The 25,787-nt window shown below is 42.8% G+C and overlaps 1 protein-coding gene across 3 annotated transcripts in view; it reads left to right on the top strand.

Moving 5' to 3' along the window:
* The window catches only part of ankfn1b (ankyrin repeat and fibronectin type III domain containing 1b), a 161,466-nt gene that overhangs the window by 117,671 nt on the left and 18,008 nt on the right, over positions 1 to 25,787 (top strand). For all 3 annotated transcript variants that reach the window (XM_006808024.3, XM_006808023.2, XM_006808025.2), the window contains 7 exons: positions 3,076 to 3,198; positions 18,494 to 18,713; positions 18,950 to 19,157; positions 22,432 to 22,629; positions 23,383 to 23,496; positions 24,044 to 24,141; positions 24,849 to 24,939. In XM_006808024.3, the coding sequence (XP_006808087.1) occupies positions 3,076 to 3,198; positions 18,494 to 18,713; positions 18,950 to 19,157; positions 22,432 to 22,629; positions 23,383 to 23,496; positions 24,044 to 24,141; positions 24,849 to 24,939 (1,052 nt within the window). The remainder of the gene's footprint in view (positions 1 to 3,075; positions 3,199 to 18,493; positions 18,714 to 18,949; positions 19,158 to 22,431; positions 22,630 to 23,382; positions 23,497 to 24,043; positions 24,142 to 24,848; positions 24,940 to 25,787) is intronic.

The raw sequence follows: 25,787 nt of genomic DNA, 5'->3' as shown, positions 1-25,787 counted from the left end.
GGGGGTAAAAAGTCAAGCACATAGGCATGCAGATTGCTTCTACGAACATTTGTGAAAGATCGAGTTGCGGTCAGGAGCTCGGTGAATTCCATTGTGGAATGCCACCTGTGCAACAGTCCAGTTGTAAAATTTCCTCTTTACAAAATATTCCACAGTTGACTGTTAGTGGTATTATAAAAAAGTGGAAGTGATTGGAAACAACAGTAACTAGGATTGTAGGCCATGCAAAATCACAGAATGGGATCAGGTAATGTCCAGGTTTATAGTGGCCAACGTTCTGCAGAGTCTATCGCTACAGACCGCCATACTTCATGTGGCCTTCGTTCCAATGAAAAGAACTCATAATGCTTCAGCATACCAACGCATTTTGGACAATTTTATGCTCCCAACTTTGTTGGAGAGGTTTGGGGATGCCCCCTTACTGTTCCAACATGACTGAACACCAATGCACAAAGCAAGGTCCATAATGACATGGATGAGCAAGTTTGTTGTGAAAGAACTTGACTGGCCTGCACAGAGTCCTGACCTCAATCCGACAGAACACTTCTAGGATGAATTGGAGTGGAAAATTGTGGTCCAGACCTTCTTATTCAGCATCAGTGTCTGATCTCACAAATGCTCTTCCAGGAAAATGCTCAAAAATTCTCATAAACACACTCCTAAACATTGGTTATATGTCAAGCATGGGTCAACATCATATTGAACCATATAGATTAAGAATAGAATGTCACTCAAGTTCATATGCGTTTATACACTTCTGTCAATATAGTGTATAAAGGCGGGGGTCGGGCAATTAGCTTTGTTTGCCGAAATATTGGCATTAGCATTTATAACAGCCGATGACAATATTTGTAAAAACTAAAGAAGTGATAGGTGAAACACCCTTCAACCATTTTATGAGTGTTGAGGTTACATAGTTTGTCCACCAGAGTGCACACTGCAGCTTCCCTATTTGTCAACAAGAACACCGAAAGCAACAACAGTCAGAGAAAGAATAACTGATTCTTGAACAACTTGTTACAATAAAGTCATGCATTACTCATGAAACTGCATAGTCATGTTATCTAAGTAATGACTTATAAATATATAATACACATAACACTTATCGCATAATAATTCACATAAAACATGTTAGATAAATCTGTTTATGTTTCGTGTGTCTAAAAGAAAGAAAAGTTGCACTATTTGATTTAAATCACCAAACTATTGGATTTGGGCTTGAAATCTTATATCGGTCAAATTCTAGTTGTCTCAGTTTGAAATCTAATTTGAGTTTTATGTTACTACTAGCTGGTTAGCATGTTAACAACAGTGTCACTGTATTTCCTTTATTTTTAAATTGCTGTTGTGTTTTTAAACTAAAAGTCTTTCTTATTATAACTTTAAAAAAGAAGAAAGAAATCAGAAGAAAAAGTCAGTGAGGCAGGTTATCTTGTAGTGTTTCACTGAATTGAATGTTCAAGCTCACATCAGTCTTTCATTTGCAGAAATGGGGAATATGTAAAGGTCTGTGATGCAACGAAGGTCTGGATCCCAATTTCATGTTTTTAAGTAATCATTCTCTTAGATCTGAGTCCTCTCTCATAGAAGCATTACACTTGTCAGGATACACTCAGACCTTCTGTGTCCTTTGTACAACAAAGCAGTCTCCTGGGCAAAAGCATACAAATTACTCATTCAAAAGCCTCTCAGACGTCTTCATCAAAAGTAAAAAAATAAATAAAAATGCACGTGATCTTATGCCATTCAAGCAGTTTAATTAGGTGAAACGGGGTGAATCACCACACTCTCATTCATCCATATCACGTCTCACTTTTCAGCAATCTGGTAATGCCATGAACTGTTGTATATGCTTTTATTAATCTTTTCTTTTATCAAAGCCTTATGCTCACGGTAATTTCTGAAGCATCTCACATAAATCCACAAGAGTGATGGCAGATGCAAGTCTTGTTTTTGAGTGGCAAGAAGCGCCTCTGTCATCTGCACAAATCTTGATCTAACCATTCATGTAGTTTGTCTCCAACAGAGCTCACCATGGAGACTAAAATGCTTTTTGGCTCAGGTTGAGAGGAGCTCTATGTACGTGTGTGAATATGTATGAGCCATTATTATTGTTTTACCATTTCATAATGAAATGGAAAAAGCATGTGTGTGAGATTGGGAAAGGGGATAATCCTGCACAACGCCTGGGCATCATCTATGTAATCCTGTCTCATCTGTATTTTTTTTTCTGCAGGGTTTTGAATTGCCTTAAAATGATCTTTGGATCGTTGTCCACTTTGGCCATGTTGATCTAAAAGTTTGCTTAATAATTGTTGAGAATTTTTACATGACGTGCTCCTCCAGCGGTGTTCCTCTACAAGCCTGGCTCTTTGATAGAGAATAATATTACATTTTGATTAGTCCCCAGTGTTACCACAGCAATATTGCAATGCTGAGTCTCATCAAATGTGTCCAGGCTGGAATGGAATAAATATTACATTTCCTGTTTTTAATTTTGAGTAAAAAGTTGAACTGGGACATTGGCAGCCCAGTAGAGGATATTAAAATGTGTTTGACTTTTTTTTTTCGTGTGGAAAGAGATTTCGAGAAAATGAGGCAGGAAGTATGCGGCTTTCCCTGAAACCTAATGTTTCCTCTGGGAGCTGAAGCATTGTTACGCTGTTTGTCAACTTCGTGGACTACATTCCCACTGAGGATTGTGCGCTTTCTGCAAAACTAGTTTAGTCTGAGGCATGAGTGAATCGATCTTTCTCAGATATTCATGCTCTCTGCCAGTATTTAACCTCTGCTGAACACTTTTTGGCAAACCAGCTATATGTCAGTCCCTGTGCTTGATTCTTATTAGCCATTTTTTTATATTAAGTGCTGAGTAAAAGGTGTTGTTAACAGTGAAGCGCCAGGGCAAGCTGACCCTGGCAGTATATTAAGTGCTTCTGAACTTCTGTGTAAGAATGTATAATACATGTGAAAGAAGAGAAACGATTTCTTAAGACTTGCCAAGGAAGTAGGCCAAGATCTTTGTCTAAATCAGTCCTACTAAGTCTTATTCTTTGTAATTTTTCTGTTGCCCAGGTCAGAGTCGGGAATCTCCAAATTTACTCATCGTCTATCCCTCAAAGAGCGACCAGCGAAGGCAGAGAAGACTTCATCAGAAAGGCCTCCATCCTACAGGAGACGATCTCTTAGTGTCGACTGGTAAGACCGTCTCGCAATTTCTGTACTCACATGCTTTCACTAAAAGTCAAAGGCTGTACTTCTGTTTTTTTCATCTTCTGTTAAAAATTATGAAAAATTGCAAGAAGCGGTAGCAAAAGGTCTAAACACGTATCACACTGCAAAGAATATTTAGTAAAGTGAAATATTAAGTGTTGTCACGGGTATGATTTTGAATAAAAATAACATGTAAGAAAAGAGAGACAACTGCAATGAGTCATGTCTGTTTACAAAGTCAAGTTTCAGGTTGATGAAAACTGGGGGAGCTGGGGTGAGAGCAAAGGGTGGGCAAAGTGGTGATAGGGTCCTGTTCTGTCTCTGCGTCTGGGTTTCGTTGAAGAGCGCCAAGATGCTCCAGTGGCGCCGGCTCATCTTGCTCTTGTAAAGCTCCAGTCTTCAGGCACCCGATGAAAGGAGTTTGAAAGCTTTCCATTGCGAGGCTGCCTTCCAGTCCCCACCCATGGGAATCCTTCCCAGTCTCCCCTCTTGTTGCCTGGCTTACACTCATTTATCTGCCCATTGATCCTGCCTTTCGTCCATCTGACATGCCTCCTGAGTTTCCTGCTATGTATTCTTGGCTCTTCCTTTGTGCTTTCCCTACATTTGGGAGCACAGGCACGGGTTTAAGAGGACCTTACACTTCCTTTGCACTCAATTTTATCAAGTAAGAAAATCCCTAATCACCAGATTTTTCTAGGTCTATGATTACTGTGCAGGGACTACAGTAGCTGTTCGGCAGTTACTTTACATTTTGTGGAGTTACAGGTGTGTTAAATTTCTGAGGTCCTATCGAATCGTTCTAGGGCCTGGTGTGAGGTCTTACGAGGTCTTTTGTTGGCCTTATGAGACCAACTGTGTGGTCTCGGACTAGTATTGCGATGTGTGGTCCGCCAGCAGAAATGTGGTGTTAAGTGAATGAGTGTTAGAGTGTATGTGCAGTGTGAGGTCTTTTACTTTAACAGCTCCATGTTTTTCTTCCATGCTGCTTGAGAAGGGACCTGGCCTTTAAAGTTCAGGCCCTGATTGATGTGGTCTGGTTTTAATGAAACTCAGTGGGTAGATTGGACATGCTCATTTACAAGAGGGATGAGGGGGGGCTTGACTACAGCTGGATTTTGACTTTTTGCGGGCCGTGCCACTGTTACAGGAGTGTGACTGGCCTTTTGTGACATCATAAATAAGGGGTCCCCAGGGGGAGAGATTCAAGGTTGAGGCCTGAGTCATGCTACTGGGAGGTGAAACAAGGTTGGTCCAACTTTGACAGAGCCAAAAAAGCGTCTCTGGAATGCATAGTGATCAACAGACTCCAAAGGAAAACATGTGTGTCAGTCAGTTGCATATTTGAAAGTGTTCAACATTTACAGTGCTTCCTGTAGTCTAAACAATCTGTCTTGCTTTAATCATTGTTAATGAGAACTTCTCAGGGATAAATGTCATCACAAAAATATTCATGATTAAGCAGTATACTTGTTAAGTATGTGGTGTTATGTGGTTTCATGCCATGTTGCCTAGCGTAGTTCGCAGTGATGAGTTGCAATTACTCATGAAAGTTCTTCCATATATACAGTACTGTGCAAAATTCTTGAGTCACCCCTCATGTCTTTGTAATTTGCTTTGAAGAAACCAGGCTTGGTCTGGTCTGTAGATCTCCAGGCTTTCTGAAGATCTTTCAAAGCTTTTCTTTGGGCATTGGCTACTTTTTCCACTTATTTTCAGTCCAGTTCTTATACCAAACAATTTTTAGATGATTTTGAGGTTTTTTGCTAAGCCACTTAACACAGACCTATGGATTATTTAAGGATTAAAGAAGACACTCAATTCAAGGGTTGAACCTTTGTTCTATCTATACCAGAGGTGAGTTCATTACCAAGCCTCTGGAGAACTTCAAGACATGTTGAGGAGGTAATTTAGCCATTTAAATCAGCTGTGTTGGATCAAAGACACATCTAAAACCCACAGGACACCGGCCCTCGAGGCCTGGAGTTGCCCACCTCTGGTCTATACAAACACAGAAATCTCAATATATTTTGGCATAGCATGGAATGTGTCCCAAAAATGTAATGAAACTGGATAATTGTGAGCCAATGAACACGATGGAGTCATGTGCTTGAGAAATAGGATAAAGAGAACTGAGAGAGGGCTTAAGAGATGCCCCTTCAGCTAATCAGTTAACTGCTCATTAGAAATAGTCTTAAGTGGAAGGGTGGCTGTCAAAAAGCAATTATTGAGGAAGTGAAAACAGGGAGAAAAGTCTGAATTAAATAAGAAAAATCAACAGGTGTGATGGAGTGATAAATCCAAATTTGAAATTTTTGGCTCAAATCCTCGTCACTGTGGATGGAGTTAGCCAGGACAGAGGTACAGCAATGAGCGTCTAAAGTGAGGACTCCGACATGGTTTAGGGATGCAGTTCAGCCAGTAGTGTTGGGTGGAATTATGAATGCCAAAAACATACCATCACATTTTAATACACCACTCAATTTAATTCAATTCAGTTTGATTTATGGAGCACCAAATCACACCAGTCACTTCCAGTACAGTCTAGAAAGTGTCTGATTGGCAACAGCTTCATTTTTCAGAATGACTATGACCCCAAACACACTGCCAATGCAGTAAAAGCATGCCAGAATATAAAAACACACAATGGAGCACTATCCGTCATGGACTGGCCTCCCCAGAGCCTGAACCTCAATATTATTGAGACAGTGTGGGATCATCTTGACAGAGATCAAAACAAAAGGCAGAAACATCCAAAGAAGAGCTTTGAATGTCCTTCAGGACGCCTGGAGAACTATTCCTGAATACTACTTAAAGAAATTACCCCAAAATCTGCCTAATAGAGTTCAGGCTGTGTTGAAGAATACAGATGGCCATACAAAATAATGACTTGCAAGCTCGTTTATATTTTTTATTTCAATGTTTTTGTGCACTTTACAATTTTCCACTTTTCTTAGAAAAATAAAGGTTAGGGTGAAAAGGACAGGGTTAGATGGCGGGAGTTGATCTGCTATGATGAACCCTCAAGGGATCAGCTAAAAGAAGAGAGGAGGGGAAGCTTAAGGCTTTAGCACAGTACTGTATAATTTTCGGACAGTAAAGCGTTTTGTATGTTTTGCATGCTGATCTTCCAGTAGAGCTCAGCAGTCTGTAATTGTTTTCCATTTTTCCAAGCCTTACTAATCAGTGAAGAATCTTGTGTGTTCTTAACCAGACGCAGTAAAACAAATTCCCTGGAATGTGTGTCCCCGTAATCAATGTGTAATGTGTAGGATTTTATCCACAAAAATATGCTCTTAAATTAAGGTTTCATTATGTTTTTCTGCTCATTGCCCCCTGCTTTCACTCAAAATAAAACATCTAACTATAAAGTGAAACAAAGGTTGTATAAAACACCAAGCTGGAAAGCAGCCAGCAGCACTCTGGAGTAAGGCTGACTCAGGTGGCTTAAAGCTTTACTATCTTATTTAGTGGGCCATTGCCATTTATGTCGATTCACGTCAGATACCCAAACAAACTGCGACTATTAAGGGAATTCTGAGCCAAGGCAGCCCATATACAAGCTCGAAACGGGAGCCGTTTGGTAGCTTAAAGTCTGTAAAGGCTGGCAGAGCCTTGGGAAAATGCAATAGTAAAAGATAATGGCAGTGTTATTGTTATTGGTAATCATAGTAAATGGCCTCTGGGGATGTGGGTGGAGAAAATAGTGGAAGGAGAGTGAGAGTTTTAAGAAGTGTTAAAGGCAAAATAGGAGGGTAGCTGTTACAAATTATGATTGCCAAAGATTGATTTGATTTTCTTTTACTAGTCACTGCAAATACAATGGAAATCCATCCATCCATCCATCCATTCGCTTCCGCTTATCCTTTTCAGGGTCGCGGGGGGCGCTGGAGCCTATCCCAGCTGTCATAGGGCGAGAGGCGGGGTACACCCTGGACAGGTCGCCAATCTACGCAGGGCCAACACACAGAGACAGACAACCATTCACACTCACATTCACTCGCACATTCACACCTAGTGGCAATTTGGATTTTCCAATTAACCTATCTCCACAAGCTGCATGTCTTTGGACGGTGGGAGGAAGCCGGAGTACCCGGAGAGAACCCACGCAAACACGGGGAGAACATGCAAACTCCACATAGAAAGACCCCGGCCTGATGTTGGAATTGAACTCAGGACCTTCTTGCTGTGCGGCAACAGTGCTAACCACCGTGCCACCGTGCTGCCCCCAATGGAAATCCGAATGTTTAAAACGGTGGCTTTGGGGAAATCTGTTATTTAGATAAAAAGATGTTTTTACTTATTTTACTCCACTGCTTTTCGTTATTTAAAAAATGTATATGGTTGCAATGGTTACAATATTAAACATGAACAAAGATTCATGTAATGAGATCAGCATTCAAACTCAGGCTTCAGACCTCTGAGATCGCATGGGGGTGTCTTGATTAGCACTGGTGTGCATATTTGCTATCTTGTTTTTTGCGTATTACGTGAACACAGGAGACATCTGGTAGAGTCTGAGAGTTAATACTGGAGCTGTAAAGGGATACTGCTTCTGATGCAACACTAGGCCGGCAAGTAAGTCTTCATTACTTTATTCTCTAATAGTGACAGAGAGGCAATTCTAACCCTTCACCAAAACCCTTGAGTGCAATAGAGAAGCAGCCATGTCTATCAGCCAAGCAGTTTTTATTTCCCAAAACATTTCCCCTGCAGTACTCGTGGCGAGGAAACTCTATACATAAGTAGTTAAACATCCACGTTTGGTAATCAAACTATATCCACTTCACAAATTAAAGTTGGAAAAGGAAGGAGCGCAGTTGGTACGACACCAGAAAGTGTTTGATTGTCTTGTGTTTTTAGTCAGCGTGCGCTAGAAGGCTTAAATTCTCTCAATCCCCCGAAGGCCCTCCGCTCTGCCTGGTGCCACCGTGTCTTCAGGAATCACTCCAAGCTGACGGCACTCTGAGGATGACGTCTGAACTTTGATGTTAGGAGAGAAACTGGCCTGCCCTATCCCTCGGTCAATATATTAACTCAAATATCTCCTTCTTATTCATGCTCACACACATACATGAGCAAACACATATTGCAATACTTAGCGCTGTTTTGGGTGTGTAGGGGTGAATGGGAGCTACCAAGTGTTAATCCTTATGAAATGTGTACAAAGGGAATAAAAAAAGAGCACTAAGAAATCACCAAAGTCTTAGTGGTAAAAGGAGGACAATGCTCAGGGGGCCTGGGTGTAAAGTGGTTTTGGACATTGTGCCACTTGCCGCATTTGGTTCTAATTTGATTTATTATTCCTCGCTTTTTCCTTTTTATTTTCGTTCTCTGTGTAAATTTTTCTCCTTTCTTCTGTAGCCGAGAGCTGTCAGTTCAAACAAAACGGACTAATGAGGAGGTTATAAATGCCTGTGATTTTTTTCTTTAGAAATTTTGATCGGAACATGTTAAAGATCTGTTAAAAATCACTGCTGAGTGGGGTGGACTCCTGCTTCTGTTGGAATGCGTGACACTTTATTCCTGCTCTGTGACTGAATTAAATTGTTTTAAACACTGAAAAGCTTTTGACACGTGGAAACTAATTATGCTAAACCCTGTGTGGACTGCACACATATAGTTGAAGCTATTATAGAGCCTAGAGTCAAGCTAAAACAAAGCTAAGTACACCCTTAAGCTGCGTCCCACAAAGTGATTTGCAGAGAGAGCGAGAAATGTTGAGCAACTTCAAGTGACTATGGGCAAAAGAACCACTGGAGAGGTGGGACCCGAGTAAGACGGTTCAGAGAAGCTTCCACATGAGCGATTGAAGTGACTACTAATGAAAATGCGAGATACTGTTAATTGACATACAAACTGTTACCTAGGCAACTAAAACCTGAAGTGTTTGCAAGTGACCAGCCACCAGCATCAAAGTAAAGCTTAACACAGGTTTACTGCTTCCACAGGAGTTAAGAGTAGCAGCCATCAGATGTCTTGGTTAATTGATCATCAGCACCTTTATAAAAGTAAAGGTTTTGCCAGTTTGTAGGGATCTTAAAGAAGTGGTGATTGCTGCCCTTTAATCTGGGAAAGATTATAGAAGTCCATCATTCTGCAGTGAGGACTCCAGGCCCCAGCAAATTCACCCCAAGGTTAGACCATCCAATCCTCAGAGAAATCCCCCAGAAAACAAACAGCTACATGTCAGACTCCAGGCCTCACTTAGCATGTTAACTTTCATGATGGTACAATTAGAAAACAGCTGAGCAAGTGTGGCTTGTTTGACAGGGTTGCCAGGAGAAAGCTTCTTCTGTTTAAAAAGAACATGGCAGCGCAGCTTGGGTTTGAAAGGTTGTAACTGAACAAACCACAAGACTTCTGGAACAACGGCATTTAGAAAGATGAGACCAAAGTGGAGATGTTCGGCCATAATGCAGAGGCTAATCTGCAACAGAATGGCTGAAAAAACAAAAGAATCATGGTTACAGTTGCCCAGTCAAAGTCCAGATATTTTTCCTTTCTTTTTTTTTAAGATGGCACCAAAAATATATACTATTTGCTCTAGCATAAAAAGAAATCAATAAGGGGAAACAAGTTGAAAAAAGGCGAGTTACTTTTGTACACTATTTTTAATGTGTGAAATAATTTTCTCTGAATATTGAGCTGCAACGTTCATTTGTTGAGGTTGAGTTGTTGGTGGGATGAGACTACAATTTCTGGTCCACATGCAGGTGCTAACCTCTGCTTTTGAATAAGTCCAAGGTTGCTTACACATTCATGCTCACACATAAACACGGACACAAAGCACGCGAAGGAAAAAGACACGCTTGTGAAAAAATGCACTTGAGCAGATTAACAATGTTGTGTCAAATACATATAAACATATATGTCCAGCCGTGCGTGCACCAGCAGCACACTCATACACAATCCTGACTGGATGCTGTGGGCTGCGCTAGGGGAGATTTATGAGGCTGGCTCCCTCTTGTCCTGTGTGTCTCGGACTTGATACTCTAGTTTCCACTCCAAACCTCAACTCAGCACACAGGCACAGAAAGACTGGAGTAGGGATGGAGTGTAATGGGAAGGAGGGAGTGAGACTTAAACGGAGAAGTTGGGAAAGTCAGAGAAGACTGAAATAGGTAAGAAGAGAAGGAGAGAGAAGAAAACTGGAGAGAGGTTGACTGATTGAGACTGAAGTAGATGAAAAGACAGATTGAAAAGATGATGGAAAGAGACAGCAAGAGAGAGTGGTGAAAAGATCTAAAAACTAGACTGAGAGCTTGGATAGAGCGTGAGAGAAATGTGTAGCGTCAGTGTGTTGGTTTCTCCTTGTGCATACGTGTAGAGAGTTAGAGTAGAATCACGCATGGCTAATAAAATTATGCAATCAGCCAAGTCTTGAGGAACTATACCCCCTCATTTAAAGTAGTCTTGGAAAATAATTTGCACTCTGAAAATGAGGAAAGAGTCGAATTTACTTACAAATCAGTGGATCTGTTTTTAGCTCTTTTTTCTCCTTTTCATTTTCCAGCTCTCACTCAGTTAGCAGTAGCCAAGTTTATCTCACATCATCAGATTTTTGTCTCCGTTAAATGATCAACAATGTTTATATTGTTATTTAATAATGTTCCTGCTATGCACAGTTTAGTGTTCCACCTCCAGAGAAAACCCCAACAATCAGACAACCCCCTCTGAGCAAGCGCTTGGTGACTGTGGGAAGGAAAAACTCCCTTTTAACAGGAAGAAACCTCTGGCAGAAACAGGCTCGGGGAGGGGCATCTGTTGTGACTGGTTGGAGGTGAGGTGAGGAAGACAGGAGAGAGGACACACTGTGGAATGTGAATGATGCGGCTTGTGGCATCGTGGCGTTGTTTCACAACCAAACTTGCCGTTTCACACAAACATGTTGTGCCTCCTCTATCAGCACACTGTGTAGTCATGGAAATATCTTTGCATGTGGTTGTGTGTGTGTGTTTAATATTTTTGTTTGTTTTCGCATATAGCCACGTCTTTCTTGAAAATGAGAGTTAAATTTCTTTCACCTGGATAAATAAAGGATAATAATAATAATATATGTGTGATTTTCTCAAACAGACACACACGGACACTCACAATGATGTCATACGTGTTTCCATCCTCTCTATCATTCATCTGTCCATCCACTTTGGACAGTGCACATGTGTGTGAGAATGTGTGTTATCATTTTTTACAAAGCATCTATCACAGTAAGAATGGTCTCCCCACCCATCCGACCACCTCCCTCCATCCCTAGCCCAGATAAATAGCCGTGGGACTTTAAACATGGCGCCCGACCGGCGTGTGACTGAGAGAATGAGCCAACTGGTGGCTTCAGTCGCCGAGGGTCCCCCCCCCGATCTGCCCAGAGCCTCTCTCTGGCTGGGTGGGTGGCATATGGTGGCCCAGGCAGGAACCCCATTGGTGTCACACACAAACACACACACTCAGACACACACATGCATACTGAGAGACATACAGAAGGTCTGGAGCCACCCAGGCTGGACCCACGATCGCCGTGGGAGACACAGTGTCACCAAGCCTCTGACAGAGGAGGGGGTTTTGTGTATGTTTGTGTGTGGGTGATCCCACCTTGCAAGTCCCCCCCCCCTTCCCTCCTGAGAACGTCGGCCACCGCCCGCCACATCACATCCCCATGGTGACTCCGCTGTTGTCTCTGCTCATCAAAATTAGAGAGATTTACCTCTGCGTACACACACACACACACACAGACACACACACACACATAACACATGCACACACACAGAGCCAACAGGTGGCAGGCCTTGCTCGGCACAGCAGGCCCACTTCAAAGGTTAAACATACAGCAGACCGCCTAGCCCTTCTCTGCCACTCTCCCAAGGGAGGAGAAGAGAAAGCGAGTAAAAAAAGAGTGGAAAAAGCAGAAATGAGAAAAAGAAAATGAGGGAGGATGAAGCACAGTTTTGTGGCGGCTTAATAAATATGCACACATGTGAAAGTAAGTTACATGTGGTGAATTGTTTTTCTGCTCAGTAATTGTTTGACTGTTACACCAGACGTGTATCAGTCGGCGGCACAGACTTGGGCTCATCACAGTCAAGTTACCCGGATTTTATCTCCGTGCGAGATAGGTTACAAGAATGTAGCCCTGACTCACTCAGAGCTAACAATACCAAATAAACACCACTTTACAAGAACAGTGATATATGAGGTAGCGCCTTTAGATTATGAAAACGGGAAAGTTGAAGCTGCAGTGTTATTCTAATGTAAACAACAGAATCCGCAGCAGAATCCAGACTCAGTGTTGCTGTCTGCAGCCCTTCATTAAACACAGCAATGTTTACTCTGCACTTATCAGTGCTGTTTGTCATCTCAATGACTTCATTCTAATATACTACAAATCTTGGGTGCACTGCTTACAGGCCACTTGACCTCTTTTTGAATGCATATCAGGAATGATATTCCACCCACATTTGACTCTGACTTAAGAATTACTGTAAAAAAAAGTGTTTTATTTTTAATGGATGCACACACCTGATACATCCCTGAGTAAATCCTCACACAGAGACTCTGACCCAAAAGAGTCGTAGACTTGTTCTGATCGTCTCTGCAAAATCATGCGGTATGCACGAGGGGCTGCATGTGGCTGAGTGTTGCAGTGGCCTCATGTTGCCTATAAGCTGATAAGAGCCAAGGCAATTCTAGCAATACTCCCCTCGTCCTCCCAATCCGCCCACCCTCCCTCCCACCCGACCCCACTTTCTCTCTCTCTCTCTCGCTCTCTCTCTAGCAGCCTGGCTGCTTCCAGCCTGTCTGGTGCCAAGACTCAGATTTCAGAATTTCCTTCTACAAGCCACATTTAGAGCAGCCAGCGTACTCTGTGTATGTGTGTGTTTGCGCGTGTGAGCGAGCGCGCGAGTTTGTGTGACTTTCTCCTTTTGCCCGTATACCTCCCTCACTCCCCGCCACCTTGTTTTCCCCAAAGCGCCGTCCTTCTGCTGCTGCTTCTTGCCATTTCTGCATCTTTCTCTACCCATCCATCTGTCTCCAGTTATTTTGTCGAGACAATCACCTAATACACGTCGAGTAATACGTAGTAATTTCAGTTATAAGTACACCGCCAAACAGGAATCACATTAATGTGCTCTCGTAGGAGTCGACTAGCCATAGTAAGGAGTTTGAGCGAGTGGCATTGGAGACTGAAGGTGAAGACACTGGGACTGGATTGCCTTGATGGGTTGAGTGGGAAAAGGGTCGAGAGGGTGGGAGAGGGTGTGGATGGAGATAGAGGGGGATGTTAAGGTGATTTTAAGAAAGAAAGGAAAACAAATGACTGTTGGCTCCTTAGGTAGCATACTGGGCCTCTTTTAACGGCAAACCTGTTAAACAGCACTGTCCATATCTATTTGTACTGTTCTCTTTGCTTTACTGCAATTATGTAGTCTGCTCCTCACTGTCAGTAGATCCTCCTTTGTGCTGCTGTAGCTAATTTGAGCAGCACTCTCTGTAATGTCCTTTTCTGGCGCGTATGTACGCACATGCATACTTTGCAATAGCAAATTGTGGTTATATAAAGAGATTTTCCACTGTTTCCAGTTTATCTTGACATTATCTGTGTTTATAGGAATACAAAGCAGTGGCCAACAACATTTTTCTTCTTGCATTCTCGTTCCTATTTGTCCTAACTATTTGTGCATTACCTCGTTACAAACATTCGAGCAACTGTTTTGAATTTTTCCCCGAGTTACTTGCGCAGCTAATGGCAAAAACGTGTTACCATGTGACAAGAAGAGGAGGCAAACTAATTGTGTGTGAAAGACGGGAAAACAAAGGAAGAGAGGGGAACAGCAAAAATGTGTCGGAATCAAAGCTGGTGACGGTGAGGGAGAGGGAACATGTTTTCATTCCCAAATCTCACAAAACTGAACCACCAGAACAAGAACAGCTGTTGTGGCTGCGGGTGGATTGATTGCTAGAGAATACATTATTATTATTATTATTATTGAGAGGATGGGTGAATCTGTCACCCCCGGTTGGATGGATTCATTGAAGTTGCTGTTTATCCTGCAACCAGGTTCAGTGAAACGCCCTTCTGCACACAAATGCTGGTATTTGCGTGTTTGCGGTTGGCTCAGAAAATCCCAAATGCTTTAACTGACAATTATTTACCATTTCTTTAAATAATAGTTTTTCCCATCTTGACTTTCGGTCAAACAGTAAGTGAATGTCTAGACTCCGTGTCCCTGTGTTTGTGAAGTTTTTGTTTACATGTGACTCACTGACTGGAGGCCCAAGCTGTTTTTGATATGGTTTGATAAAGCGGATGCTGCATGTACGTGTGTTTGCAACTTGGGGGTGTTAATTTTTTTTGTGGCCTAATAGAGGTTCACAGCAGCATGCTCGGTGTATTTGATGTGGCACTGATCAAGAGCCAAGCGTGGAGCTTGGCTTTTTGGTTGAGACTTTTGGTTTCCCAGAACAACTGCTTCCTGCTTCCCAAAAACTGGTAAAACAGTAGGAAATTGTGTGCAATCGTTGCTGTCTGGATTTGTTCAAGTTCAAGTAGGTTCAAGCATGGTTATTTGTGTGTTGTGAGTCTGAGTTTGCACATCTGGTTCTTCATGTTTATTGTCGGAGAAACTGTTCTCTTGGGCCATACTGCCGGGCCCTTGAGGTCTTTAAGGTGTGGCTAAGATAGAGGACATGTCTGGCATTTACCACTTTATAACAGAAACAGCATCAGTGTGAATTTAACCAACTTTAACTGTCAGTTTTTCAGTTTTAATATGCTACTCGTTGTTTTAGTGATTCTTTTCAGCATTTATCTGAGCTGCCCAAACACGTGCATTCATCTTCAGTCAACACTAAGGTCACTGATAGACAGGTCATCAGTATTCAGTATGATTAAACTACTGTGCAAAAGTCTCAAAATAGCCCACAGTTCTTGATATTTTGCTTGGAAAATGAGAAATTCATCCAGTTGTTTATTTAAAAAATACCATATTCTAATTCTAATGAGCTTGAAAGGCAATATTTAGTGTGACCATCTTTATTCTTCAACACAACCTGAACTCTCTCTTTTATCATTTCTGAAGTTGTCTTCAGGAGTAGTTTTCCAGGCTTCTTGAAGGAGATTTAAAGCTCTTCTTTGGATGCTGGCTAACTTTTATTGCCTCTACTGGTACTGCTTGAGTTCATAATTTAATCAACTCTGAAAAGATCTCCAACACCACTGGCTGAGCCCTAAACTATGACTGAGCCTCTACTGTGTTTACACATGGCTTTAGGCCCTCACTTTTGTACCTCTCTCCCGCCTTCCTTCATACAGACTCGTGACAGATTTAACCAGAAATTTCTGTTCTTGTGTAGTTTGGCATACCTTAGCCCAGGCTTGGCCAACTCCAGACCTCGAGGGCTGGTGTCCTGCAGGTTTTAGATCTCACCCTGGGTCTACACACCTGAATCAAATGATTACTTCATTACCAGGCGTCTGGAGAACTTCAAGACAGGTTGAAGAGCTAATTTAGCTATTTAAATCAGCTGCAATGGAATAGGGACACATCTAAAACCTGCAGGACACCGGCCCTCAAGGCCCTATTCCAAGCTTCCCTTTCTTAAGAGTGGCTTTTCCACTGTGAAGATTAGATGGGTCTTCTGAAGAACCAGATGCATTTCTCAGGCCCTATGTCAGATCTTTGATAACTTTGTTTCATCAAGTACAAATTATGCTTTTTTCCACTAGATTGTCTGTTATGTGGGACACAACCCTGGTTCATCCCTTGGGTTAGGTCAGTCTTAAGTAGCTGTCTGAGGGGAAAAAAACATGAAAATGTTTAAAAAGGGTCAGGCAGAAGGACTGGACTGAAAATGAGTGAAAAAGCAGCCAATGTCCAAAGAAAAACTTTGAAAGACTGTCAGAAAGCCTTACAACAAAGTCTGGCTCCTTGAAATGAGAGGTGGCTCAAGACTTTTGCACAGTACTATAGTTTCTCTAAGGGTGTTCGTACATACATTCATCACAGATTCTGTTTCTGTGACGCTTAATTGTTAGGATTTGATTTGATTTATTTATAATTTTTAAATGGCTCCATTCATTATACGTTTCATCTCTCTCTCTAGTGTGGGCGCTGTGTCATTGGGGAATGACATCCCCATTTCATGTGTAGGATGCAACATCCCTTTGAAAGCACAGGGCACACACACAGAGGGCATTACACACACCCTAATGTCGTCAGAGAGTGATGGGGCACCATCCTGCCGACTGAAAAAAGTCGGCTGTTCCATCTCAGGCAAATAACAATAAGCCTGGAGCTGGATTCCAATGGGCTTTCTCTTTGAAATGGGATACCAGCACACGCATTACAAATATATCTCTTGTTTTATCTTCCGGGCCAGGCCCATGGAAAAATTATTCCAAATACCTGCCGCGCTTTATCTGGAACCCTGGAATAGGTTAGACCCAGCCGGGAACACGAGGATGTCTAAAATAAGGCCTCTATTACGGGATGGAGTGGAGATGGATGGGACGGAGCGGGAAGGGACGGGGATCGGGGGTATTTTAGGTGTATTGGCCATGTGAAAAAGGCCTTGTTGCGGGGGCTTGGACCCGCTTTAAAGTCTACAATGCAGGCGGCTGTCAGCTGTTGTACGAACTACGTGTGTTGGGGGGAGGGTTAGTGTGTGTATGTATGCACACTCATTTGGGCTCACACGTCCATTGTGGAGCGGGAGTATAAATAACATTTTTCCTACAGATGTTCTCACCTTTGCAAATCTGTTCTTGGCATGTGTCAAGATGGCCCAAACTAACAGCTTTATTTACAGTAGTGTCCTCAACCAGTACCATTTTCTTTTTAAGAACATCACCAGTATTTATCTGATGATGTTTCTCAGTGTGGCTGCCAACAAGTGAGAATTTTTTTGAGGTAACCAAGCAAGACAACAGTTAAATTTCTCATCTACTTACTAAGTTTTTGCTTAGTTGTTATCTTACACCTCACATAGAAACCTACTTGTTTATTTAATAATCAGCGTGGACAATTAGCGGATAATTAGTTGTTTATAAACATGATGATTAAGTGTTGAATCATGGTGACGACAGTGTGGAGAGAATTTGGGAAATACTGGGAAATATAAACAGTACGGGGATAAAGAGTAAGAGTGAAACAGCAATAGAAAGAAGGGTAGGAGATGATTAGAGGAGGAACAAGTTCATAAGATATCGGGAGAGGTGTACTAAACAAGAGCTAGGGCTGCTGAAAAGGCGTCCTTGAGGAATTCAGTTATCTCTCTGCTTCTCTTTGGTGGGACCCGACACAGAGTTTATCACCAGCGCCTGGAGAGTCCTGATGACATTTCCTTCAGCAGCTGAGTGTGTGAGAGCGCTACATGCCAGACTCTCCCCAGAAACACACTGCCGTCCACATAGTTCCCATGGCAGAATGGAGAGGGAACAGTATAATCTTCATACCAGTCATGCCAAGAAACCATCAGCAAGAGATGGTGATCTTTTTGACTAACGTATGATATTGCAGAACAGCGTTGGCAAACCGGCTACCAAGGCTGGCATTGCCAGTTTAGGATGACTGTGCACCACCTGCGAGTAAGAGCTGATAATATCAGCATGGTGCCCATCTGGCAAATCAGTGTAATGTATCACCATGCTTTTGATCGTTGGTGTTTTAGCCCCCTCTCCCACGGGGTAATATAACAGAGCCTAGTGTTAATTAGGCCGCAAAGTGAAGCTCGGCATCAGCTTCTGAGTTGATAGACAAATCTCGTACAAAGTGCACTAATTACGTTGCTTTAGCACTGCCCACAGATGTGTGTCTGCAAGCCAATTTGCAACCCTCATTTTAAGCAATCAGTGTTGCATGCAATGCCACTGATGTGACCTATCTTCTGTATGGGGGTCTCGCCGGTCCTTCTACCGGCTGTGCATGAACACTGCACAAATTAGTTTCACCCTCAAAGTTTATGTGCTGGTTTCCATAAGCAGAAGCTGATTTTATAAAGTAGAATCTCGATAAACCTGTAAGTGTAAACTAAAATGCTTGTTTCTGCTTCCCTTGAGTTTTGTTCCTCTATTGCTATAGCAGCTGGTCATGACTTCAGTGACGTTTCCCAAAGATGTAAGATATTATGGTAGACTTAAGATGCAACACATAGTGACTTTTGTACTCAGCACCTTTTCTTTCCCCTCTTTCTCCTACAGCGTGATGTATCGTACCAGATGTCAGATTTTGTTTCTTACTCCCACCTATCACTCATGTCTCCCATGCATCCATCTTTCCCATAGGGCTGACTCGGCCAAAATGACGCAGCCCATGAGAGGGGACCAGGCCCACCAGCCAGTCTCGGCTCGCAAGTCTGCCAGCCTGTCCTCACCGAGCGCTGCTCGCCGCCTTTACCGCAATTTGTCTGGAAAGTTCCGCGTGGGCACCAACCCCCCTGCTCTGGAGGACAGTGTGGTGTCAGGACGGGGAGGAGACAAGGAGAGGCTGCGCAAAACCACCATAGTAAGTCAGAGAGCGAGGGAGAGGGAAAAAATAATAAGCCCAGGAACATTGTAATCTAAAAATAGTCCGGGAAAACACGTAGACTTGAATAGTCTCAGGTATTGGCGTTGCACACCCAAATACCTATTTACTGTATAGCAACACAGAAAGCATGAAGAAAAATGGCGTTTTCCATGTTTGCACTGCAAAGAACTTTCCTATTCATTTTTATTCATTTTTAACATTCATTATTACAGTTTCAGAGTAATGAAGCTCTGTTTGAGGCAGTGGAACATCAAGAGTTGGACCTGGTACAGCTCCTTCTCTCACAGTACAGTCTGGAGGAGCTGGATCTCAACACTCCTAACAGCGAGGGGCTCCTGCCCCTTGATATCGCCATCATGACCAATAATGTGCCCATGGCTAAGCTTCTGCTGCGAGCCGGTGCCAAGGAGAGCCCCCACTGTGAGTAGAGAAGCAGAGCGTACCTGCTGGTAGTGATGGTTTAAGCTCACGATAATTTTAACGAAACAAATAAAGTTTCATCTTTTCATAGTGTTATAATACTGCATAAACACATGCGCGTGCAGTCTGGTGCTCACTGAAATTAAAGTTGCAGGAATTAACGTACAAAACAAATGTATAAATTTAGTATTTTTAAACGGTGGGAAGAGAAAACCTGTGCATTATTTTCCACGTGATCTTTTTATGAAATAAGAAGAATGTTTTTCTTTTGGTGGAATAGGATCTAAACACACACACACATGTGAAAACAAGAATTAGACAGTTACAGTTAGAATATGAGCATAAACCTGTCTTGGACTTGGCGTTTCCCCAGCTTGAACTCAAGCCTTCCTCTTTGCCTGCGTGCACTTGAACTGAGCACTCACTTCTGTGTACTCAAAACAAATCGGGACGCTGCTGCAGAGGCAATTGTCATTAGGTTTTGTGTCTTTGCCTCGAGCAGACAACTTATCATGGCGGTTTTAATTAGTTCTGGAGGCTTAATTTGTGCTCTGCTCCCACACTGGAGACTGGAAATTACAAACGCCACTTCAGTAAGAGCTTTGAAGTCAGGGGAGCGCTTCTCCCAGGGAAATGATCAGAAGTCAGCGACACTCTGAAAGTGGGATTTCCCTCTGTTACACCGGGGGAAAGCAATATACTGCTGCTTTCTAATCAGCTTTGCTGATTTCAGTCTGCAGCAAGCTTAGAAACTACCATAAAGGTGTGAATGATGAGGGATTGTGTTCTTTTCTCTCTTTCGATCTCAGTGCATTCATCGCTGTCCTGTAGTTTCGGTCTTTTCTCTCCCTGAACCTCTGCGGGTACCTCTGGCTCCAAACCGTGTGTTTCTCATCTTCTGTTACAGACACAACCAACCTGTTATCGTTTCTCAAATGTCTTCCGTGTCCTCTCATGCCAAGTAGCCGAGGCAGAGGGTGGCGTTTGATTAAGGGAGAACTGTTGTATTGAACCAGCAATATCAGCGTCATGTAAATCAACTGCAGGTGTTAAAACATTACACAGTCTCCTTTCATTCACACCAGTAATGGATTTATCCTCACTCTACTGACAGTCTCACACATCTATTTCTGCTTTCTGCTGCCAGTGAAAACATATTAGAGGCAACAGAGGGGCAGCCATTGTGATGCAATATTAGTCATCTGCGTAAGCACTTTTAATTGTTTGTGATCTGGTGAGCCGCCGCCGCCTTCCTCTGTTAATGATTACAACTCGCCAGTAAGGCTCCTAGGCTGTTTGTGTTTGTACTTGTGCTTACACACACACACACACACACAAACACACACTTCATTTTTTTCAAGAACTGAGCCAGACGTCTTATAAAGGTATCATTAAATTGAAAACACTTGAATGGAAAGTGGTGTTTACTAAAGTTTAGTGTTTGATTGTGCTCCCTCTCCAGAACCCCAATAACTCACGAGACAGCGGGCCGTGTGCCCGCTCTCTCCAAAAAGACATAAATAGAGAAACAAACGAAGCAAACGACGGGACATAACGAAAGTCAAAGCTTTCTTTTTTCAAGAACATGCTCAAAACGCCATCTGAGGATAATTGACGCGATAGATGATGCAGACTTTTCCTTGAACTTTAAAAGGAATTGATTATGGCTCTTATTGTTATTGCCATGCTTGACTACACAGTGTGTGGTTACCAGAGAGACAAGGACAGGCAAAGACAAACACGCTCTCAAAAGCAACTTCATCTTCACACTATTAATCCCTTAGTGGCTCTCAACAAGACAAAGCCTTAATGTGAAATAAGAACAAATCAAGACACACATACACATTCATGACAGCTTCTGGGCCTTTTTCTAAGCCCAGAGGAGCTGGAATTATAAATCAACGTGAACCAATATTGTTATTATTATTATTTTGATTGTTTCCATCCAAGCTATAGTCCATGTCCAAGGATCCTCAGTAATAATTCTGTCCTAACCTAATTCGACCCTGACCTTCACGTAATCCCTTTAAAAAAAATAAAAGCAAAGAACTGCCTTCAAGTTTTCACATGAGTGTCTGCAGAGTACGACAGAGGTGACACCCAGAAGAGACGCTCAAGGTTGAAAAAGAGAAGCTCCCAGCCACCGAGGAGACACAGAGAGAGCCGCAGAATTAAACACCCAGATGGACATTTTGACACGGAGCTTTAAACTTACTGTCAACAGTGGAATCTAACGCTCAACAGTGGAATCTACAATGAACAAACACAGACCACACAGACTAAACATAGACACACACCGGTCCCAAACACTCCAAGAAATGACCAGCCGCTTGCAGGAGGAGTACAGTATCCCGCTGTCCTCTTTGACCTTTAGCAGCTTTACGTCACTTGTCCTGTAATTTGATTTGTACGATCTACAGCGATGCATTTGCAAATCGGAGCACCGTTGATCTCTGCGTTAACACCACCGGTCACTATGAGCGACCGCTCGGCCCTGGGTTACAGCTCGTCTGCTCTAGCGATGCGTTTGAAACCCCTCTCCCCTTTTTGGAAAGTATCTTCTGGTCCTAGCAGTCTGTGACGTTATTATAGTTTTAGTTGACTTTTTTCCACACATTTGCAGAAAAATAGCTTTTACAATGGCGCTTTAAAGCGATGCCCATGCACGTTCCCACCGTTTTGTTTTCCCCTCTAACCGCACATGAAGAGCACTCCTCCCTCTCTCACCCCTCTCACTTTCATTGCCCCATTTTTGGTGTCATTTTCGAGGTGATGTCATTGCCCAAAAGAGAGACTGCTTAGTTATATTAAACGCTGTTTATTGTGGAATCTGCCGCAGTATTTTGGGCAAACAAAGGCATTAAAAAAAGGGAGCGAGAGAGCGGCCTTCATAAGAAATTTGCACCGTTGCAGGCGACAAATGGGTTTCTAGCGCTATCTAAGCCTGAGCATCGTCCAATCTCTTAATAAAATACAGTGTAAATAATTTAGAACATGTTTTTCTTCATGGAAACATTCAAAAAATAATAATAATAATACCCAAACATGAGAATGATCTCTATCCCCTGTTCTTATTCACGCTATTTTCTCATTGAATTTTGGTTTAGAAAGCCAGCCCCACTCAAATATATACTCAAGCTTTGCATTGATTTGTCTAAAATAATTTTTTGGGATTTGGTTTGGCAATAAAAGAGTCTCGTGTGATAAAATGCTTCTTGTTTTGATACTAAAATTATCTGCTGACATTCCCCCTCTCACTGTGTTTCCCTCCTAGTTGTGAGTCTGGAGGGCCGAGCGGTTCATTTGGCCACTCTGGTGCAGGAGGCCGAGCAGCGAGTGTTGGAGCTACAGCCCCAGGTGCGGAATGAGGGTCCTGGTGAGCGGGAGGAATCTGACCGTGAGCGCCAGCTAAAGGCTTGGGAGTGGAGGCTCCGGCTCTTCCGACGCATGCAGACAGGCTTTGAGCATGCCAGTAAGGCTTCAAGTTGATTTAGATTTTTTTTTTCCACATGCTAACCAGCTGATAAAAGTTTGCCGCCTGAATCACTCCTGCAGTCCAGCAGTCATCTTTGGTTTTCTTTTGGTTTGTTTTTTTTTTGCACCCCTTTTTTCCCCTCTGCTGTCATTCTGTCTGGGCTGACTTAATGGCTTCCACACTGGGAAGCTGAACACACAACTATGTGGCATGTATGTGTGTGCACAAACATAACACGCCTGTATTCCTGCTTTAATTTGTTATAGGCATTTCGTGACACGCTTAGTGGCAGACAGCTAACCCGCCCCCCTCTTCAGAAAGCAGACACTCCTCCCTTGTACCCACACCAATGTGCATTTTGATGTAAAAAAGATCTTTTCCCGCCTTTTAATTCTACATTACTCATGTAATTTGATGGGCATGTGTGAATGCACGTGAAAGTAATAAAGCACAGGTTGAAGATTAATGTCTGTGCTGTTATATTCACATTGAGAATCTGTGACGTACTTGTGTTAAGCTTATATCGGTTTGTGAAGATTATAGGGTAAAGATGAAGCTGCGCTGCCTTTAAATGCTTTGATTTTACCATCATCCACAATTTCACTGCATATCAAACCCTCTCAAACTGAGTGAGTGCACTGTGCACAGATCAAAACATGTAGATCCCATTACAGTAAACTGACTGTTGTGTATTCTTGTGTGTACTCTGCTTATTTATCGGGCCTTCTCTCTGGTCCTCTGTCTCTCCAGGTCCTCCAGATGCTCCCAGTGTAGTTTCCCTGTCTGTCAGCAGCAGCACCAGTCTAAAAGTTGACTTCCAGGAACCTCTTTGTGTCAACTCTGCTGTGGTTACCAAATACAAAGGTCGGCTGTCACACCAGACCAGCCACTTCATTTAGAACAAACCACTCAGTATTACAATATGTAGAGTTACAAGTGGACATATTAGGTTCATTTCCAGCTCCAAGCTTTTTATTCTTGGACTATTGGAGAGTAGCTTTGCATGGCCCACAGTTCAAAATCCTTATTTAATCTCTACTTGGCCTGTTTGCCTGAAACAAGCTGTTGTTGCTTCTCTCCCTTAAAGGACACAGCTTTCTTCTGATTGGCAGTCCATTGGGGAAAAAATGGACAGTGGGTGGGACATTTGTCCCTGAGATGACCATATTAAGGACATCCGATCTCTTTGACATCATAAAGCTCCAACAGCCTGAAGCTTTTGGCTCATAGGGGTTTTCTTGTGCATGCATTATTATTCTAAACCCGTAGTGGGCGTGTTCAGTGTAAGCATTTATTACTGTAAAAGCATATTAATTAAAGAAAACAAGGAAAAGCAATGTAATTCTACTGTAAAGTAATGACTAGTGTTTAATAACTAATGAAAAATGTTTGTGTTTGTGTATGTTTGAAGTGAGCTGGAGCGGTAATCCTTCGTTTAGTCCTCTGCTGGGTGAGATGATAGTGGATGATGCCACTCAACTCGAGTGCAACATTACTGGACTAACATCTGTAAGTTTCTGCCGGCACATTGTTGTTGTTGTTGTTGTTTTTCTTCATGGACATTTTCATGAGCTGAAGCACTTACAGATTCCTTCCAACTTACAGATAAAATGTTCCAATCACATTTTATCACCATAGTTTAAGCAGCACTATGCTGCAGGTTCTCCAGCTGTAGCTTGTAGAATAGCTTGTAGCTATTCTCTCACAGGAAGGGCCCTGGTATTGTTACACACAGCCCTGGACCCTTCTTTACTGTATACGTTAAGCGTCACACCAAACCCTATTCCCTCCTGACCACTCGTAAGCGATATTTGCAGTCAGCTGCCAAAATGATAAAAAAGAGCAGCTTGGTAGCCTGCCACCTGATTTATGGGTGGCATTTTTTAAGGAGACAAATGGACACTCCACTGGTTGTTAGTTATTATGTGAGGGAAGACCCATCCCCCATTTAAGACCCCCACTACCAGCTAAAGCTCACTCCTGTCAAAAAAGAACAGGGGTCAAGGCAAGGCCAGTGAGTTTTGGCGGCTGGTGTGATTGATCTGGCTGAGAAAGGAGAGGCAGGGGCTTACCGTCTGCACGCTGGGAAACAGAGATGCACTGAGCTCCACACATGCACATGTATGCAGATGGTCATTTACAGAAGCACTTCCTTTTCGGTTGTTGCCACACGCAAGCAGGTTCTGTCGTAAGTGTCCTATCTCCTCTCCTCCCAGGGGACTTATTACTACGTGCAGGTGTCAGCGTACAACATGAAGGGCTGGGGACCTTGGAAAATTTCCACACCGGCCTGTGCTGCACCTTCCAGTAAGTTGTCTATTTTCTTTGTATAAATATGAGTATTTTAAAGCCTGTGTCTAAATTTTACACAAAGCTAAACATAAAGCTCCAAATTTAGGGTGATTTCAAAACGTGCCCCTTGCTCTACAAGGTTTTGGCTCACCTCACTAAATTAATAACTGTGGTGTGTGGGTGTATGTTTGTCTTGCATAAGTGATTTGTTTCGTAGTCTTACACATAAAATGACCCGGGCATCGCCTAATTTTGTTAATTGAATTTGTCACGCTGGTGTCATTCCAATTTTGCTGTGCCATCACTAGAGGGATGACAGCTGGACTCTCCTCCAGCTCTGCCAGGGCGACTGGGCGGGTTGTGGGACCCTCACTGCGGATGTTAGTGAGTGTAACAGTAGCCTCAGGATGCTGCTTGGGCCCAGCTGCCAGGAGAAGCCACCCGGGTTCAGCCAAGAAATTAACCGTGGAGTCATGTGCAACAGCTGAGCTGTTGACCGCTGCAGCTCTGACCCTCTTTCTCCCTTTCCTTCAGTCCATCTGTCTCTTTCTTTAGGTTGTGCGAAATTTTTACGTTTCCATGTTTTTGAGATTTGTGAAAGGACTCTTCTGACTGTTGCAGACGCAAAATGCACCTTTTGTAAGAGCGTGAGCATAGGTAACATTGCTGTGGGCACACTGGCACGCTCGTGGCACATCTGGAGAACACATGAACATGTTTGTCCTCATCAGCACACAGTGTTTTTCAGCAAGTTTGTGAAACTAGGCTTCCCCCTCTCCTTTTTTTTTCTACTGTCCCACCGCTCTCCCTCCCCTCTCCCAGAGCTAATTTCGATGTTGCGTGTTTGTGTTTTCCATTTGGGC

This window comes from Neolamprologus brichardi, chromosome 8 (genome assembly GCF_056152115.1).
Source record: "Neolamprologus brichardi isolate AB-2024 chromosome 8, ASM5615211v1, whole genome shotgun sequence".
In the NCBI taxonomy this organism is placed as follows: Eukaryota; Metazoa; Chordata; class Actinopteri; order Cichliformes; family Cichlidae; genus Neolamprologus; species Neolamprologus brichardi.
Note: the sequence above shows the minus strand (reverse complement) of the source record. Positions and strands in the feature narration are given on the sequence as shown.